Here is a 21,110-nt window from a genome sequence, read left to right on the forward strand (position 1 = left end):
AAGTCAGTCCACTCTCCTCTTTTTCAACTTTGGGCCTACTTCTTTTTCATATTATATGCGTCGGGTATACATCCTGTTGGACAACTCTTAAAGGGGTCCATTCAGATGCACATTGACATCAGAACAACAGTCATTCTTCCTTCCTTTCATTTATTTTACTCAAACATCTCCCTAATAATTAATTTTATATACTACTATTTTTCATTTACTTCATTTAATTTACTCAAAATTTTCTTTTAAAAAAGCTAGAACTGGCATAGTGTCTTAAGGTTTGCAAAACCTTATCTGCTTATCTTACCTCATAATAATCCTATGAACTATTATTATGTCCATTTTACAGATCAAGAAATGTGATTCTTTGGGGCAGCTAGGTGGTGCAGTGAATAGAGCACCAGCCCTGGAGTCAGGAAGACCTGAGTTCAAAACCAACCTCAGACACTTGACACACTAGCTATGTGACCTTGGGCAAGTCACTTCACACCAATTGCTCTACCCTCCCCCCTCCAAAAAGAAAAAAAAAAAGGAATGTGATTCACCCAGAGTAACACACTTATTAAGTACCTGAGGGAGAATTCAAACTGGTCTTTCTAACTCCAAATCCCAGCAATCTACTGTGCCACCTAGCTGCTAAGATTCCACATTCTCCTATCCATGACTCATCCTCAATCAGTCTTCACCCCAGCCATCTTGCACCCTGCTGTTTCTACTCCCTGCTCTACACTGACGCACTCTGCACTCCCGGTGGCAATGCCCTCTGCCTGGCAATTTGAGAAGTGCCATGCCCCCTCCCCATGCCCTGCTTCCTTCCACCGCTAGCCCTTGTTGTTAGTTCAGTTGTTTTAGTTGCATCCAACTCATCATAACCCCATTTGGGGTTTTCTTGGCAAAGATATTGGAGTGGTTTGCCATTTCCTCTTCCAACTCATTTTACAGATGAGTAAACAGAGGCAAGCAGAGTTAAATTACTTACCCAGGGTCATACAGCTAGTGCCTGAGGCCACATTTGAACTCAGTTCTCCTGATTCTAAGCCTGGCACTCCATTCACTGCACCACCTTGCTGCCCCTAACTCTAGCTCAGAAAATTGTAATTAGATCAATAATACCACCATTCCACCCTACCCCACTGCCCAGAACAAAACATCTTTCCCAAATCAATACTCCCTAAATGCAATGTGCATTCTCCTCTCTTAGAATATAACCTCCGTAAGGGCAGAAACTGTCTGGCTTTTTTATCTGTATCCTCCACCCTTAGCACAGTGCTTGGCACACAATAAAAATAAACATTTTTCTTTCATTTAGGAAAAGACTACTCTGTGGCATGAAATGTGGATACAAAGACAGAAATCAATGTCCTGCCCTCAAGAAGCATACATTCTACTATAAGAGATCATCTGTAAATAAGTAAGTATATATAAAGTGTACCAGATAAGACACCAGCAATTTGGAAGAATTAGCAAAGTCCTCACGTAAAAGTGGCTATTTGAACAATTTTCTAAAAAAATAAGGAATTTTAAAAAAGAATAAGTGAGAGAGGACTGTGTTCCAGGCAAGTGCAAAAGAATGAGCATAGGAGATAGAGTGGGTAATGTGTGAAGAAAAAGAAAAAGGCCACTTTGGATGAATTAGACCCAAACTGTACAAGTGAAGAATAGCAGGAGTAATATATAAGTTTTTTTAAGGCAGTTTGGTACCAGGTTGTGATGAGTTTTATAAGACAGACAGAGGAACTAGTATTTGATCCTGAGGTAGTACGGAGTCATCAGAGTTTAATGATTAGGAGAGTGATGTGGTCAAATTTATACTTTAAGAAAATTACTTTTGGGGCGGCTAGGTGGCACAGTGAGTAAAGTGCCAGCCCAGAGTCAGGAGGACCGGAGTTCGGTTCTGGCCTCAGACACTTAACACCCACACACACCCACACACACACACACACACAAACTAGCCGTGTAACCTTGGGCAAGTTACTTAACCCCAACTGCCCTCCAAAAGGCAAAAAAAAAATTGCTTTTATAGATTTGTGGAAGATGAACTGATGAAAAGAGAGACTAGAAGCAAGGAAGTTATTACAATAATAATCCAAGTAAAGGATGAAGGCCTGAACTAAAATGGTGGCTATGTGAGTAGACAGAAAGGCATGGACATGAGAGGCATTGTAGAGGCAGGAATGACAAGGTTTGGCAACTGGTTAGATATGGAAACTGAGGGAGAGTCAAGAATAGTGCTGAGGTTGTAAATCTAAGGTAGAAGAATGGTTTATACCTTCAACTAAAATAAGGAAATTCAGATTTCAGGTGGTTTGTTGAGAAACACAGTGAGTTCAGTTTTAGACATGCTAAGTTTGAGATGTCTATGGGACATCCAGTTTGAAATATCTAAGAAGCAACTAAAAATGAGAACACGAAATTCACATTTGCTAATGAATATAAATTGTTCATTGGGTAAAGGTGGGGGGGGCGGTGAGGAGGTTCAGAGATACTGAATCTAAATTAATTATTAAATGAAGCAATGACTATAGGATCATAAATTTCAAGCTAAAAGGTACCTTAGAGGTCATCTGGTTCAATCTGATCATTTTACAGATTCAGAGACTAAGTCTAAAGGGGCTAAATGATTTGCCCAAGATCATATAGATAGTAAGAGGTAGGGGTGGGAGTGGGCAAGAATACGCATTTATTAAACACCTACTATGTGCAAGCACTTTATAAATATTATCTCATTTGTCCTCACAACAACCTGGAAGGTGGGTGCTGTTATAATTCACATTTTACAGTTGAGGAAACTGAGGCAAACAGAGTTGTTAAGTGGCTTGTCAAAGGTCACAAATCTAGCAAATTTCTGAAACTGGGATTTAAACCATGTTCTTCCTAACTCCAGACCCAAAGCTCTGTCCACTGTACCACCTACCAACAGAGGCAGGATTTGAACCCAGGTTTTCACTCCAGATCCAGTCTTTCCAATGCACAGTTACAGAGATTCCAAAAACATAGAGGAACTTAAAAAGAGAAAAGCTAATATTTTGGCTAAAGGAATACTCTCACAGTGAAAGCAAATCACTCAAACTTTCCATCACCTCTATGGGCAGGGATACTAGACTATCCCAGAACAAAGAATCAGGGGATAGAGTCAGTCATTAAAATCACACAATGACGATTGTACTGTGAACTCCAAACCATTAGTTTTAAAGACAGATACTGTCTACAACAGCACACTTTACTCAATGGAGTCGCTATTAAGTAACCTCAATCTCTTTCTTTCCCCTCATTCCCCTGTAGCAGTGTGATAATTGAAACCTTGGCAAGCTTATTCAAACCTTATCCAAACAGGATATGAGCACTGTAGGCAGCCTTACATTTTCACCTTCTGTTCAAATATCCTTCTTTTCTACATCAGCTTCAATGTAAAGTTATTCTCTAAGAAAATACAGGAGGAAAAAAAAAATCACACTAAGCCCATGCCACTGTGAGTAGGAAATTATAAAGATAATTTTTTAAATCCTCCAAATCATGGCAGAAAAAAATTCACAGGTTAAAGATGACGCTAAGCCATTCTCATTAAGTAAATTTCCATAACAATTTTATTTATTTAATCTGTGTGACTTTGGGCAAGCCATTTTCCATTTCTAAGACAGTTTTCTCACCTGTAAAATGAAGGAAGTAGACTAAATCATTTCTAAAATCCCTGCAATTCTGACATTCTCTAAATCTATAGCAGGAGTTCTTTATTTTTTGTGTGTCATGGACCCCTCTGGCAATCTGGTAAAGCCTATAGGCCATTCTCAGAATAATGTTTTTAAATATACAAAATAAAATACTTATAATTTCCAAGAAAATCAATTATACTTAAGTAAAAATGGAATTTTTTCTGATTCAAGTTCACAGATCAAGAATCCCTGGCTTATAAAGTTATTCTAGCTCCATGGAACATCTCTTTAGAAGAATAAATCCATCTTTTAGCATCTGAGGCTAATAAGGTCCTTGAGGGAAGGGACCATGCCAGCTAGCATATCCCCAAAGTTAGCACAGTCCCTTGCATATGAGAGGTTCCCAATATATATTTGTTCAATTGAACTGAAAATGTAATTCCCACAATGGCTCTTCTAATGACTGCCCTACATTTGACTAAAAAATAATAAACTTCACAAGTACATAATAGAGCAGTTCACAAAACAGACCTGGGGATTCTGGTAGACTGTAAGCTCACTATGAATCCAAACTACAATGAGAGTCAAAAAGCTACTGCTTCATCGAAAAGAATGGTTTATAGAACAGGTGACAATCCTACTGTCAGACCACATTTGGGCACCACATTTTAGGAAGGATGCTGATAACTTAGAAAGAATTCTGAGGGTGATATCCAAGGGTGAGGGACCTCTAAAACATACTATATGACAATCAATGGAAGGAACTGAGCATGTTAAGCCTAGAGAAAAGATGACAGGAGAACATGATTGCTGTCCTCAAGTATTTGAAGGGCTGTCACATGAAAAAGGGTTTATATTTGCTCAGCCTGGCACCAGAGGATAAAACCAGAAGCGATATGGTTGGAGTTTGTAGAGAGGAAAATTTTGTCTTGACATTAAGAAAAACTCCAAATAATCACAGTTGTTCAAAAACAGAATGGGTCAGTTCGTGAGGTAAATCATGTAAATCAACATTTATCAAGCCATCTATTATGTACCAAGCACTATTTTAGGTTCAAAGGGATACAGAGAGGCAAAAGACAATTGCTACCCTCAAGAAATTCAATCTAATAGGAGAGACAACATGCAAAAAAAAAACCTATGGTAAGCATTAAGGGGCTAAGAAAAAGTTGCTTTTAGAAGATGGGATTTTAGATGAGACTTCAGGGGAGCCAGGAGACAGAGATGAGGAAAGAGAGCATTCCAGGTTTGGGGGGCAGCCAAGAAAAATGTCCAGAGCTGGGAGATGGAGTGTTTTGTTGAAAGAATAGCAAAGAGGCTATTGTCAATGGATGTTAAGATATGTAGAGAGGAGTAAGGTATAAGAATCCCAGAAAGGTAGGAGGTTAGCCAGACTGTAAAGGGATTTAAGTCAAACAGAGGATTTGATATTTCATCCTGGAGGTAACAGGGAGCCATCTAAGCTTACCACAGAGATAAGTAGGGTAGGACTAACATTGACCATCATTTCCCTGACACAGTTTCTCCCACCCCTTCCACATACATACGTCAAGGCCTCTCCTCTTTCCCTCCTTTGACAGGGGATTAGCTTTCCCTACCTAGACACAAAGATGTCCCTAGGACTTGATTGGTCTAAGATTTCCCACTGAAGTTTCCCGGTCACCTAAAGGCATGAAAAGTCACAACCACATGGTGTCTGGACCTCTAAGACTTGGTGGATTTCTGAAGACCATATGAGTTAGATTTGACCTATGGATGCTTCTGCCATGCAATCACAAAGATATGGGATGATCAGTTGATAAAATCTGCACAGTAGGCTAGAGGTCTATGACAGCCTGGGAAAATACTGTTGTTAGCAAGAAAAAGTAGTCTGGAAAGGGGGAGTAATTACAAAGGCAGCCACCCGAGTAGGTGGGCAGAGGACAATGACACCCTCTCCCAAAGAAGCTTCAGAGATGGCTCCTAAAAATGTGATTCACAAGAAAGCAACTGATGGCCAGCCCAGAGAGGAGCTTATAAAACTGTGCAGAGAAATTTATCACTTGAGAACTAGGAGCCTTTCAATTCCACATAAGCCTGAGATATTCTCTAAAACCCTTGCCCCCATTTGGATCATTCAAGGGAGGCTGGAGAGGGCAGATCATGGAGGAGGTATATATAATGAATTCATTATCTATAAGGACCCTTTCAACAACCCATATTTTGCCTTGACATAAAGAAAAACTCCAAATAATCACAGTAGTTCAAAAGTAGAAGAGACCACCTCATGAGGTAAATCATGTATAGAAAATTCATTAAGCACCTACTGCGTACCAAGCATTGTGCTAAATTTAGAAGATACAAAGAAAGTCAAAAGACAATCATTACCCTCAAGAAATTCAACCTAATGGGGGAGACAAGATGCAAAAAAAAAAACTTATGTACTAACAAGTTCTGAACAAGATAAATCTGCTGGAAGCATTAAGGAGGCTTATTATTGTGGGTAGGGTCAAAAATGGAAACCCCTAGAAATACCTGAACCAACTTACAGTTAACACAATATAATACTGAGATGAAAGATATTTCTTCTCTAGTGATGGAAATGAAAGAAGCTGGATTACTTTGTTATACCAGCTCTCCTTACAATAATCCTGTGTTAGCTGTGAGGAAGACAGATGTCATCTGGCAGCTTACAGTGGACTAAAGCATAATAAAGTCGTCATACCCGTCACTATAACTGTTCCTGACCTTTTCAATATTGTTGACCATGTAACCCAGGTCCAGGGTGGAAGGTATGGGGATATCAACCTTGCTCATCTTTTTTTCTCTATTCCTATGGTTAAGATTGGTCAGAAGCTGTTTGTTTTCACCTGGGAAAAAGTCCAATATACTATTACCATTATTCCCCTGGGCTACCTGAACCATCCTTGATACTTCCACATTATGGTAGACAGAGACCTAAAAGTGGCCTTCCTAAGGGCACTGATGTACACCATTATACTGAAAATATAATGTTGACCAGGTCAGGTGAAACCACAGTGGCTGAAGTCTGAGATCAGATGGTGGCCCAAATGTGAGACAAAGGGTGGAAAATCAACCCTGAGAAAATCCAGGGTCTAGCCCAGTTTTAGGGAATGTGGAGAGTGTGAGAAACTCAGGATTTCAAACACAGTTCAAAATACACTTCTGACACTTGGTTCCCCATAATCTAAGAAGGAAGCCCAGAAAATTATTAAACACTTCAGGTTTTAGAGAACCGATATTCCCTCTCTGGGAATTCTGATGGCCCCCATTTACTGAGCTACCTACAAGTCTATCTCTTTAAAATGCGGCCCAGAACAAGCTACAGTTTGGAAAATATCAAGCAGGTTGACCCGCAGTCTCCCCTTGGTTCTTTATGACCCTGAAGAGTGAGATCTCCAGTTCTGCTCCTGGAACTCTGCCTCCTCTGGTAGCCCAACAGGTCCGCACCTATAAGGACCTGGTTCCCGGGGAATGTCATTGTGCCTGGTAGACTAATGGTTCCATTCACTATGAGAGAGACATTCACAATTAGACTTAGCCAGTCATTAATCCAGAAACGAGAAGATACTCTAAGTAATAGAGGTTCTGATAAGGCTTTCCACTGGGCTGAGCTCCACTTCAGGGCTAGCATGTAAGAAAACTTTGAGGGATGGAGTAGAAAAAGATCTGCATCTATACTAATTCCTAAGTGGTGGCTATGGGTCTGGTCAAGAGGTCTGGAGCCTAAAAAGCACAGGACTAGCCAATCAAAGGTCCTCTCCTTCTGGGTTAGGACCAATGGAGGAATATTGCCCACATGTCCCATTGCATTCGGTTACTGTGGGGCATGTCAACGCCCATCAGAGATATTATATGCTAAATGATCATGTGAAAATGACAAGAACAGGGGGTGGCCAGGTAGCATAACGAGTAAGAGCACCGGCTCCAGTGTCGGGATGACCTGGAGATCGAATCCCAGGCTCAGATACTCAGCACCACACCCAGAAATAACTGGCCATGTAACCTTAAGCAAGTTACTTAAACCCAATTGCTTAAAAAAAAAAAAAGAAAAAAAGAAAGAAAGAAAGAAAATGACAAGAACAGCAGAGGTTGGAGAGAGGATCCAGTGAAAATTTGGACATTGGAGTGGTAATGCTATGCTGTGGCGAACACAGGACCATACGATTCTCTCTTCCTAAGGACAAGGCAGTCACGCATGCACGTTTTGGCTTCTTGTGCCAAATATAACATCAATCTAAGTGGTCCTCAATCTGTCCCCAACTGGTAAAACAGCACTCCCATCTCGGGACAAATCAAAAGTTGTATTATTATGCATCTGATCACCCAGTTTAGGGGTCCAATCTCCCAGAAGCCATGCCTGTGACAAATCAATGCCCCCCTGGGAAGGATTAGGGCTCTCCAGGCAAGTGGTTTCTGGAATGTAGTCTCCAAGAACACTCATTAAGAACAGATTACTCTTGGAGATAGTTCCAGCTGATCTTATTTTTCCCCTTCCGTATTTGTACTCCCATGCAGTGCTGTCTTGGCTTCAGGGTTCTTGTCTCCTCAGAGGGGTCCATAAACACAGGAGAATTTGTCCAGGGCCCCTTCAATTGGCAGGCTTCCTTTCCTCTAGGATAGTCTGGACATCTTCTTCCAAGAAAACGCTTGGAGGACCACAAGCAGTACGGCTGAGAGGCACCTGCTTTCTTGGGGAAGATGAAACTGCAATTACCTAAACACGGTAGGTGTATATCTACTTGGAAGAAAGAGGATTCCTTAGCAGACTTGGTGGTAATTAATTCACTGTATAGGAGTGAGGGAGAGCTCTTATTTAGTCGCTGTGAAAGAAGAAAAGGGGAGGTTTGGGTAGGAATGCCAAGGAATACTGAATTGGTACAGATTGCATGCAAGAGGCTTATGGCTGCTTATCCACTTTACTACAAAGGACCCTCATACATGATGAAGAATTGTTGACTGTTCCTACAGTTGCTCTTGCTCATTGCCTTTTTTTCCTTTCTTTTTTGGAGGTAACCAGGATTAAATGACTTGCCTAGGGTCACACAGCTAGCAAGTATCTAAGGTCAGACTTGAACTCTGGTCCTCCTGACTCCCAAACCAGTGCTTTAGCCACTGTACCACCTAGCAGCCCCATCCTGCTCACTATCAACTCTTTGAATAAGAAAAAGAAATCCATGTCTGGAGAGGTCATCATCTATTCCGTGGCTCTGACATTCTGAGTACTGCTCGTTGTGCAGTTAGGAGGAGGCACCATGAATTGTAAAGATTTAGCATCACCTACCACATGGATCAGACAACTGAGATTTGAGACTTCATCACTGGTGGTAAGAAATGCCTGGTATCTCTGGCATTTGTTCTCCTCCACATTTTTTTGTTTGGTTTTTTCTCTCATTATGGTAACTCTTTTGGGGGAGGAGGGGGCACTGTAACTTTTCTTCTCTTTTCCTTTTTCCACCTAGTCTGGTCCATACCAGGAAGACTTGTCCAGCAAGCCCCAAAAGGACTGAGATGGTAGAAGAACAGAGGTACCAAACACATGGCCTTTGGCCTACAATATTCCCAAGTGCGGCTGGCCCAACCAGATCAAAATGTAGTTCTCCACTCTGATTTTTAATTTAAAAAAACAATTATTGCAACATCTGTGGTTTTCTAAGTCAATTTGTAGCTCACAGGAATCCTTATGCATGGTTTAATGATGCCCATTTCTATTTGAGTTTGACACCACAGCTGTAGAAGATCCTTAGCCATCAAGAGGTGGTACATGATAGGACCAGCATTTCCCTGACACAGCTTCTTCAAGCCTCTATTAGTCTAGCACACAATATACTAGATCATTTCTAAAGTTCTTTCACATGCCAAGATTCTGCCATTCAGGAGAAACCCCCTCTTCCTCAGATCTCTCAGAACATTTTGTTTGTACTTACATTCTATTTTACACTACAGCTATTTTGAGTTCATGTCTTAGCTCCTCAACCCAATTAAGTTTCTTAAAGGCAGAGTCTACCATAAATCATCTTTGAACAGTTATGTCCTTTGGCACAGAGTAGGTGCATAGTAGGTATACATGCTTACTGAATTTAATCTCCTCATCTAGAGCTTCAATTCTCCAACTGATTTCCAAATTATCTTAGAGGTCAATCTGTCCTAGACTGAGGGAATGGTACTAAAGCTGCAGCCAAGTATGGAACCTGACTGTTAAATTGAATAGATAAAGCACAAACCAATTTAATTCTGGAAACTTCAGGGAGGAAAGGCTAACTCCATGTTTTGCTCCCATTTTGGATTGGTTTCAATGGCAAAATGGAAAGACTAGAACAAGCTTTTGCCTTTCTTTAAAAAAAACAAAAACAAAACCTAAATCAGAGAAATTTGGATTAAAGATTTCTAAAAAAAAAAAAAAAGACTTTTCTTTTATCCTATGGGCAGCAGTAAACCACTGGTGACATATTTTAATTATTTCTCCCCTGTATTTGGAGATGTGTGTTAGGAATTAGGCCAGAATCCATTAAAATGTTTCACCCCTTGACAAGAATCCAAGGTTATGTGGTCATGGTAAGAATACTTATAAGGCAAAAACGAATTTTTTAAACCTGAAGAATTCACATTACTTCCCAAAAGTTAAACCTTTGAGTAATCTCAGTGCTTTTCACATAGTAGGCAATCAATGTTTATTGGATTAAATTAAAATTACAAAAGACTCCAAACTATCCTGCTCTAGACTGTAAGTTTGTCCATAGTTTCATAACCACAGACAGAAGGCTTTTAATTAAGAGCCAAACCACAAAGAGGTAGTATGTATATTGTACTACAAAGGTTGGAGACTTAGATTCAATTATAACTATAATTTCCTATTCTTCTAAGTAGCCTGGTGGTTCTCAAAGAACAGTAGACCATGGATAGGCTACAGCTTGGTTCCTTGTAATTAAAAGTCTCAGTTGTGAACTAATAATTCATTTAACCAATCTAACCAATCCTAATCTAAGTCAGCACTTTAAAAAGTGGTCAACACTTTAGAAACTTCAGTAAGATACAGATTTTTAAACAGATATACTGACCTAAAAAAAAAGTCTAGGTTCAAGACCATAAGCAAATAGCTACACTTCCCTATATCTTTTTCCTAATCTGTAGAATGAGAGCGTTAGTCTAGTTCGCAGGTTCCCAAAGTGGGTCATACCTCCTCCCTGGGGGGCCTTGGAATAATCCAGAGGAATGGTAAGTAGCCTTGGGTGCAATTGGGAGGTGCTGAATAAAAATAAGGGAGCAGTAGAAGCGTAACAAAAGAAGAGAAAATAAGAAAATTTTGAAAAACCGTTCATACATGGTTCATCTGTTATGTAACAGACATAAAGTTGTAGCGATTACATTATTTTCCAAATAAACACATAAAATGCAAGTTATAACTAATCAGTGGTCAGTTCTGGCCTACAGGTCCCTACAAGCAAGTGATGGCAGGTGAGCATGCTGTACACTGTTGGGAAGTCCAGCATGCATCAGTAGGAATAATATACCTGTAACGACTTGTTTACAATAAGATACCATACAGTTACATGACACAATATTGCATTATCGGCATTTCAATGTAGAAAAAAACACTAATTTACAATAAAATATTAAATTTAAGATGCCTCATTTAAAAACATATATGTTTTACATTATTTTGAAATGACACAAATATCAAAAGAAACACTAAAGGATTATAGAAAACGTATTTCCAGGGGGACTCTGAGTAACATTTTTCTTTTAAAGTGAGTGTAGACCAAATAAGTTCGGGACTTCTGGTCTAGTTGTTTACCTATAAACTCCCTCTCAGTTCTAACATTCTGTCTTTTACAGTAAAAGCAGAATACAAAGGGTGGCCCTCACCACTGAATACTGGATCAAACACAATCTAATAGTCTAGTGTGACTACATGTTGTTACATGAGAGTCCATAGAGAGACTGCAGTACAACTGATCCCACACATATCTACATATATTAAAGGCACTCTTACTTCTGCATTTCATGAGGAGATTCCCATTGGATCCCTTTCTCAAATTACCAAAAGTGTTCAAAAGCCTCAGTTAAAGGCACTTCAAAAAATTTCATTTCACAGACACCAAAGTCCATCATCCTTTGCTGCTAGTCCTTTTTAAGGAGTACCATGCCTTGATTTCCTAGATACTGAAACAATAACATTAATCAGTTCATTGCCTATCACCAACCTCTCCATCATCATATACTTTGCCCCCCACACTCCACCCCCAAAGTCTTAGAAATTGTGGAATGCTGTCCGGGTTAAAGAGTATTTGCTCAAGAATCTCAGGCACACTTATCTCTGATCAGATTATATCTACTTAATTTCCCCTGTTAGTTACTGTATGGCTGCCAGTGAAGGATCAGTACCCCTAAGGCTGTAATCGATATCTGAATAAAGATACTTCAAGGGTTCTAAAGCAGAATGTGGACAGGAAACAAATTTAGGAAATCCTGCTTTCTGTTACAGGAAATGAATCTGTGCCAACTGGTAGAAATTACTCTCGCAGCTTTGGAGTAAAATGAACACAAGTTTCTGTATACGTTTCATAAACTGACCTTGCCTAGAATATTTTATTGATATAGAATTTCAAAGGGAGTATTTTCAACCCTAGTAAAACTTTCACTTAGTCCAGGAGGAATTCATAAACAGTGAGGCTTTCTGGAGAATTCTATTCAAGCTGAAATGAAGAAATGGGACCAAGTCATCTCTAAGGTTTAATGGTTTAAAAATATTGCATCATGAACACCTTCAAAGTGTTGTCTTTAGTCCAATGTCTTCAGCCAAAAATACTTATTCTGCTGAAATCACTCAGGATTCACAACTGAGGTAAAAAAAAGAGAAAATGAACATTTTTTTATGAAAAAGAAGAGAGTGCTTCAAACTCTCTGAATAATATTAATGTACAACTGAACTAAGTCCTAAGAAGAAAATTATATTAATAATTACATCTAGATTGCACTTTAAGGTTTCCAAAGCACTTCACTCATAACCAATGTATACTTGTTCATAGTGCAAGTATTATTATCCCTACTCTACAGATGAGGAAACTGAGGCTCAGAAAAGGAAGGTGACTTAGGAAATTTGAATGAGCATAACAGAGGTAAAAGGATGAAGCAACAGGACCACATATCCCTGGCCAATACAGCTAAACAAGTGTGAGAACCAGAACTTGAAATTCGGTCTCCTGACTCTACAACCAGTGATTTCAACAGCACCACGTAATATATATGCATCTCAAACCCCAGGTGAGTACAAAGAAACATGTGAGGAACTATTAAAAAGCCAAGAAAATTCAAATCATTATCCAATTTTTCTAACAACACTAGGAAACAACTATGAGTGATAAGATATCCAACATGTGAAAATTATACAGATCCCAATTCTGTCGAGTAATGGGAGCAAATCAACCAACAAGCATTTATTAATTTCCTGTTCTATGCCAAGAACTTCACTAGGCACTGGGGATACAAAGAATGAAGCAATTCCTCCTCTCAAGGAGTTTACAGTCTAGTAAAGCACATATATATGTATGTATGTATGTGTGTATGTGTGTGTGTGTGTGTGTACACGTACCATGCACATATATATGTATATAGGTGCAACTGGTGGCACCGTGAATAAAGCACTGGGTTTGGAATCAGGAATACTTCTGTCTTTCTGAGTTTAAATCCAGGCTCAGTCACTTACTAGCTGTATGACCCTGAACAAGTCACTTAACCCTGTTTGCCTCAGTTCCTCACCTGTAAAATGAGCTAGAGAAGGAAATGGCACACCACTCCAGTATCTTTGCCAAGAAAACCCCAAATGGGGTCATGGAGAACTGAACAAGACTAAATAACAACAAATATGTATATAAATACACACACATACTCACACACATAAATATATATACATACATATATAGTATATATGTGTGTACAAACTCTATATATTCTTTCCCTCTGAATTATCCTTCAGTAATAATAATATTATAATAGCTAACATTTGTACAGGACCTACTATATGCCAGGCATTATGATAAGCACTTTATAAACAGTAATCTCCACACTTTACAGTTGAAAAAACTCAGGCTCAGCATAGAGAATACCTGAGAACTGCATTTAATTTGTATTTGAATTCAGGTCCTCCTGATTCCAAGAAGCTCAGAGCTCTACCCACTATTCTACTTAGCATCTTCTGACTCTAGTAAGACCATTATTCATCAACTCTCAAACTAAAAGAGATCTCAGAAAACCAAGAACAGGTGTCACAAAATAAATCCATTAACTCAAAATATTTGTGATAATTACAGTTGGTTTAGGCCACAGGAGTGGGGACCCTGAGGCCTTGAGGCCACATATGGCCCTCTAGGTCTTCAAGTTTGGTGCTTTGACCAGATCTTGCCTGCATTTGAGGAACTATAGGACCACATGTGGCCTTGAGACCACAGGTTCCCACCCCCACCACTCCACCCCCATTAGGATTTTGTTGTTATTGTTTTTCTTTTGGGAAAGTCACATAGAGACTGCAAGGAGATCAAGGAGAAAATATGAATTTCTGTACATTTCCAAACTTAAAGCTGTATATGGAACCACAAAAAATCTTCAACTTCTAAAAACATTTGTCCAAATTATATTGTCACAATTTAAATGAGTCTGATAGTTATGCCACTCCTAGGAATTTGTCAAACTGCAAATATGGCACGGATTTTAGCAGTCACTTGATTACATGAAATTCCAATATCCAAAATCTTAGTTCAAGTGAAGTCAAGGAAAAATTAAAGAGAAAACAAGAGGGTAAAGGACACACATAAGATTTCACTTAAGTTCCATTTTATGTCTCTAATGCACTCCATACTGTCTTTCCCCCTACAAAACTGTGAGCACCATGATGGCAATGGGAATGGCTTAGCTCCCCTCTGCCAGTGTCCAGCACAGACTCTGCAGACAAAAATCACTTTTAATAGATATCTGATGATTAAGAGATCTAAGGAAAGGATTCTTAATTTCTTTGTATACCATGGACACCTTTGGCAGGTTGATAAACTCTATGGAGCCCTTCTCAGAAGGTTTGGAGATGTGTAAAACAAAACACATAGAATTACAGGAAAAATAACTATACTGAAAGAGTCATCAAATTAAAAAAAACAAGCTCAAAGACTATAGGTTAAAAAGTTCTGATTTGGGGGTGGAGCCAAGATGGCGGAATAAAAGCGGGAACTTGCGTGAGCTCCCTACCAACCACCTCCAATAACTGTAAAATGACTCTAAACAAATTTTAGAGCTACAAAACCCACAAAGTGACAGAGAAACAAATCTCCCTGTGAAGGCAGCCTGGCAGGCAGAGAGGAAGGGTCTACCACACAGAGCTGGAAGGCAAACACAGTCCCACATGAACCACGTGAGCCCAGACCCGGGGTAGCCCCGACCAGTGGCACAGGCCAGCCAGAGCAGACTTCAGGAGAGTGAATCACCAGTGGCGCTTTCCAGGATTCTCAACCCATAAATGCTAAAGAGAAAGCAAAAGGTCAGTAGGGAACTCTGTTGCAACTAGGTAGAGAAGAGTGCAGGCCAGCCCCAGCCCCCAGGGTGAGAGGTGGTAGAGGCACTGCGCCTGCAGCTGCTGCTGCCTGGCTGCCTCAGGAGCTCCTGGCTTGCAGATCATAGTGGGACCAAGCAACCATTCAGAGGGTAATGCCTCCTGCTTTGACCTGCTTGGATTTGGGTCACAGTCTTGGGTGGCAGTCCTGGGCTGTGTGGCCAGTGTGCCAGAGCTTGAGGTAGCCATAGAAAGGGTGCCCTCCTCATACCTCTGGAAGCTGTGAAAACCTCAGCAACTTAGGACACAGCTCTCTCCACTCTGGAAGCAGAGTTCTACCGTGGCAAAGAGCTCAAAAGTCAAGTAATTGACTAGCAAGCTGAGCAAGCAGAGGAAGCACAATCAGACCATAGAATCTTTTTGGGGGACAAAAAGGATCAAAACATGGAACCAGAAGAAGACAATAACATCAAAACACCTGCACCAAAAGCTTCCAAGAAAAATATGAATTGATTACAGGCCATGGAGGAGCTCAAGAAGGATTTTGAAAATCAAGTAAGAGAAGTGGAGGAAAAATTGGGAAGAGAAGTGAGAATGATGCAAGAAAATCATGAAAAGTGAGTCAACAGCCTGCTAAAGGAGATTCCAAAAAATACTGAAGAAAATAACACCTTAAAAAGTAGACTAACTCAAATGGCAAAAGAAACCCAAAAAGCCAATGAGGAGAAGAATGTCTTAAAAAGCCTAACTGCCCAAATGGAAAAGGAATTTTTAAAACTCACCGAAGAGAATAATTCCTTCAAAATTAAATTGGAGCAAATGTAAGCTAATGACTTTATGAGACATCAAGATACTATTAAACAGATGCAAAATAATGAAAAAATAGAAGACAATGTGAAATATCTCACTGGAAAAACCAATGACCTGGAAAATAGATCCAGGAGAGATATTTTTGAAATTACTGGACTACCTGAAAGCCATGATCAAAAAAAGAGCCTAGAAATCATCCTTCAAGAAATTCTCAAGGAAAATTACCCTGATATTCTAGAACCAGAGGACAAAATAGAAACTGAAAGAATTCACCAATCACCTCTTGAAAAAGATCCCAAAAAGAGAACTCCTAGGAATATCATAGCCAAGTTCCAGAGTTCCCAGGGCACAGAGAAAATATTACAAGCTGTCAGGAAGAAACAATTCTAGTATTGTGGAAACACAATCAGGATAACACAAGATCTAGCAGCTTCTACATTAAAGGACCAAAGGGCTTGGAATGTGATAATCCGGAGGTCAAAGGAGTTAGGATTAAAACCAAGAATTACCTTCCCAGCAAAACTGAGTATAATACTTCAGGGGAAAATATTGTCATTCAATGAAATAGAGGATTTTCAAGAATTCTTGATGAAAAAAACCAGAGCTTAACAGAAAATTTGACTTTCATATACAAGAAGCAAGAGAAGCATGAGAAGGTAAACAGGAAAAAGAAATCATAAGGAACTTATTACATTCCTACACAGGAAAAAAAAGATAATTTGTAACTCATGAGACTTTTCTCAGTATGGGGATAGTTGAAGGGATTATGTATGTTTATATGCGTATACATATATACGTATGTAGTATAGGAGGGTGTATGTGTGTATAAATACATATGTGAGTGTGTGTATATGTGTGTACATGTATACATAGACATAGGGCCCAGGATCAGCTGAATAGGAAGAGATGATATCTAAAAAAAAATTAAGAGGTGAGAGAGGAATATAATGGGAAAAAAAAGAAAAGGAGAGACAGAATAGGGTAAATTATCTCATATAAAAGAGGCGAGAGAAAATTATCACAATGGAAGGGAAGACAAGGAAGATAAAAGGGAGTGGGTGAACCTTACTCTCATTGAATTTGGCTTAAGGAGGGAATAATATACACACTCAGGTGGGTATCTTACCCTACAGGAAAGTAGGGGGGAAGGGGATAAGAGGGGGTACAATCAAGAGGAGGGCAGATTGGGGAAGAGGATAGTTAGAAGCAAACACTTTTGAAAAGGGACAGGGTCAAAGTATAAAACAGAATGAGTAGTGGGCAGGATAGGATACAGAGAATACAGTTGGTCTTTCACAACATAACTACTATGGAAATGTTTTGCGTAACTACACATGTACAACCTATATTGAATTGCTTATCTTCCCAGTGGGGGTGGATGGGGAGGGAAGAAGGGAAAGAATCTGGAAATCGAATGTTTAAAAACAAATGTTAAAAAAAAAATGTTTTACATGCAGCTGGGAAAAAAGACACACAGGCACTGGGATATAGAAATCCATTTTGCCCTACCTGAAAGTTGGGGGGGATGGGAGAGGATATAAGAGAGAGAAGATTAGGGGAAGGAGTATTCAGTAGGCTCAATATCTTGGGGTGAAGGTGGGGAAAGACAGGGAGAAAATTTGTTAACTCAAAATCGTGTGGAAATGAATATTGAAAGCTAAAATAAATAAATAAAAGATTAATTACAAAAAAACTTTTAAAAAGTTCTGATCTAAGCGATCTGAGAGTATCAGAGGTTAATTATGAAGTAAAATAAAAATATCTAAACATATCAGAGTAACTCTTTAAAGCATAAAGATCAAAATATCTAGAGCCAAAAAGATTCTTAAAAATAAAGAACACCACACCTTATCCTTCCCAACTTCATTTTTCAGATGAGGAAACTGAGGCCCAGAGAAGTTAAAAGAGTTGCCCAAGATCACTTGACTCCAAATCTCGTTCTCTATTATACCAGATCTATATTTCCTTCTCAAAGGGAGAAGAAACTACCCCAAGAACAGACATCAAACATAGAAATTTTGCTTAAAGGGTTATTCTCCCAATACCAGTGGACTACCCCAGAGGGCTTTGGAATAATGATCCACCTCATAATCAGTTGGTCTCTCTTGCTTAAAATACAAGTTTAATTTCTAAACAGTTTCCCTTTAGCTTCTGTTTATAAAACTGATACCTTGCTTGAACACATAAGCAAGGACAATGATCTCTGTAGCTGACCACAATGCTATCCACTTTTGAAGCAGAGAAACTTAAATGCTCATCCATTTTAAAAAGGAAATATAGTAGGTAGCTTAATGTTTCAATTCAGTCTCAAGTTTGAGATAATCCCCTGGGATGGGAAGGGAAGGAATTTGGAAAGTGTGGCTTAGCATCATAAAAGATCACTAAATTTGGAGTCTGAAAACCTGGGTCTGGAATCTCGGTTGTGAGAATCTGTGTGCATATGGCCAGATGGCTTTCCCTTCCTGGGCACTGCTCACTGTCTGTAAAATGGGTATAATAATATTTGCATACTCTACCTCACTACTTTGGCTAAGGTGCCTTGTAAACTGTCAAGGACTGTATAAAACTGAGTTCTGCATAATTAATTATAGTATAATTAATGATTATATAATGATCAGTCCTAATACTCACATAATTAGGAGAACAAATACTTGATTTTTGTGAATTATATCACAAGTCAGCATGACAGAGGATATAAAAACACTTTCCTGCTGAGTGAGCAACCTCTATATGGAAGCAATGGACATTCTTAGCTATATGAGAAACTTGGAAGGAAAACTAATTAGGAGCTCATTATAAACAAACATAAAATGGGCAACTCTGTTTCCAGGGTCTACACTCACATGAAGGGAGACAAATGAGTTCTTTTGGTTTTAGTAATAGAATATGCTTCAACATGAAAGGACTTCTTAAAGGTATGTGGCTTTTAAATTACACCACATGCCTTTTAAACACTGGCCATTCCTGCTGCTAATCAAGACCTCTTACTCTTTTCTAATTCCATACTTATCTTAAGGCAAAAACTTCTTGCTTAAAGTCCAACTAATTCTCTCATTTATTTCTAAGTGTGTTTATCCCAAAACACTGCATCCAGTCATTTGTCTTCATTCTATTTCATTAGCAATTATCTACTCTGATTCCTAGTTTCCTGATAACTCCTTGGGAAATTGCCAATTTCAGGCTTGTAAAAACGTGCAAGGAATGGCCCACATCCCAAGTTTTAGCTGACTGGAGGCTTTACCTCGTCTGGGCTGGATGCCTGGTATACCCGGCACGAGTCCTCATAATGCTTCTCTGCTTCCGCCTGATCCGTCACTCCATTAGACTCATAGACTGGTGTAACATTGTGGCAGAGGGCAATTGCTTTCACAGCTTCATGAACACGGCTACTCATGGTTTTCCGGACTTTGGTGGTGAGTGTAGGGCCCTTTAAAGTGGGAGGGTCTTGAGATTGCTGGAGAGAAAAGAAACCAAAAAGAAAGATGATTAAAGATGAAGGACTTCAAAGGGGAAAAATCCCAGCCAGAGTTCAGTCCCCTTCTCTAGTTCTCCTAGTATACACATATATCATTGCACACACCTTCTGTATGCTTTGGGAAACATTTTCTCAAAAAGTACCAACTTCATTTATATGTTTTTCACAAGTGAAGTATTTTTACTTGACAAATGAACTGTCCCCACTTTCAGGTAGTCAGTGACTTAATACTTAACTCAGAATTTCAGCAGAGAAAATAAATGAAATAACAACAAAGATGGAACACACAAATACTGGTCCTCAAATCTCTAACCCACTTTTGGAAGCCAGCAACGACTTACGGCAAATTTACTTTTCCCACAATTGATAGTAGTTAAGAGTTTGAGCCTAGTAGCTCAAAATGTACAAAAAGTCTTTAGATTTGATGTTCTGTTTAAAAACCATTTCATTCAACAGAAGACAAGTGATCTGATACTTTAGAATGAATTGAGATTTAAGATACATGAACACATGGTTGCCCCAAAATAGAAAACAGATGGTTTTCCTGGAACTAGAAAATAACTTTCATTTCATTTTTTAATACTATTTTTAGCAGCAGCGTCAGACTTTTCAGGTAATTAGACAATTACTAAATTATACTGGTCACTGAGGGGACACACAGTGCTCTGGCTTCCTGCTCGGTTAACCTCTGGTGTCAAGAGGACAAAAGTTTCGCTTCCAGGTCAAAGGGCATTGCGTGGTAACAGTAATTAGAGTAATGAATCAGAACTACAGTTTAAATGAATCATTTGCCAAGTGCTTTTAATTACAAAGAATTTAACAGTGAGATTGTAAAAAGGATCAAAAATTTACAGAAAAATTATCACTGTTACAATGCAAAAATGCATCATGAGCAATTTGGGCAAATTCAATAATTTAAACTGGAAAACATGTGTCCTTTGGGTTTCTACACATGATTCAGCACCTGGAATGATCCACAATATTGTGTCAGCAGAGCCAATCAATACAATAGCTGACAGAACAACTACTTTGGTTTGCAATGTTAGTGCTTATTGCAACAAAGGATTTGAATCTATAAAAGCCATTGGCCACATGAAAAGCTCTGGATTTCATAAATGAGGAAGTCAAACATGGTCAGCTACCATTAACAGTGCAAATGAAGAAAACCACACATGAATTGGTTTCCAAATCAGATTGAATGTTCACCAAAATGAACAACGAAGCCAAATACTATGACCTGAAGTTTCATGAAGATACTAACCACTTGGGGTCTGGTGGACCACTGTGCTGAAGGTCAGGTGCTAGTCTTTCAACACCTTTGGCAACTTACGTCAAGCTTGTGTTTCTGTTTCCTCATCCATAAAATAAGGCAACCAATATCTGTCTTCCCTCATAGGATTAGTATGATGATAAAATAAGAATTCTCAAGTACTTTCAAAGTGAAGACACACATGTGGGTAAGCCAACTCTCAAAACAGTAACAGCAGTGTTATCTTACAGCCAATTGCAATCAATTTGAGAAGGGACACTCTTCGATCTCTCAAGTAAGCTCCCTGGAAGAGTTTCAAATCTTACAGTGTTTATCTCTATACCCTCTCCCCAGGCCCTTTAACCTAGACACATTTCTTCTTACTTAAAAAAATGCCAG

General features: G+C 39.1%; 1 protein-coding gene across 1 annotated transcript in view; it reads right to left on the bottom strand.

The window, feature by feature from the left end:
* ATP9A (ATPase phospholipid transporting 9A (putative)) overlaps positions 1-21,110 on the bottom strand; it is a 190,770-nt gene that overhangs the window by 45,594 nt on the left and 124,066 nt on the right. Inside the window, exon 14 of the mRNA XM_069072428.1 lies at positions 19,229-19,441. Within this exon, the coding sequence (XP_068928529.1) occupies positions 19,229-19,441 (213 nt within the window). The remainder of the gene's footprint in view (positions 1-19,228; positions 19,442-21,110) is intronic.

The sequence above is a fragment of the Petaurus breviceps genome, unplaced genomic scaffold (assembly GCF_028583685.1).
Source record: "Petaurus breviceps papuanus isolate PSGF00001 unplaced genomic scaffold, PetGlider_PUasm1.0 90847, whole genome shotgun sequence".
NCBI classification, from domain to species: domain Eukaryota; kingdom Metazoa; phylum Chordata; class Mammalia; order Diprotodontia; family Petauridae; genus Petaurus; species Petaurus breviceps.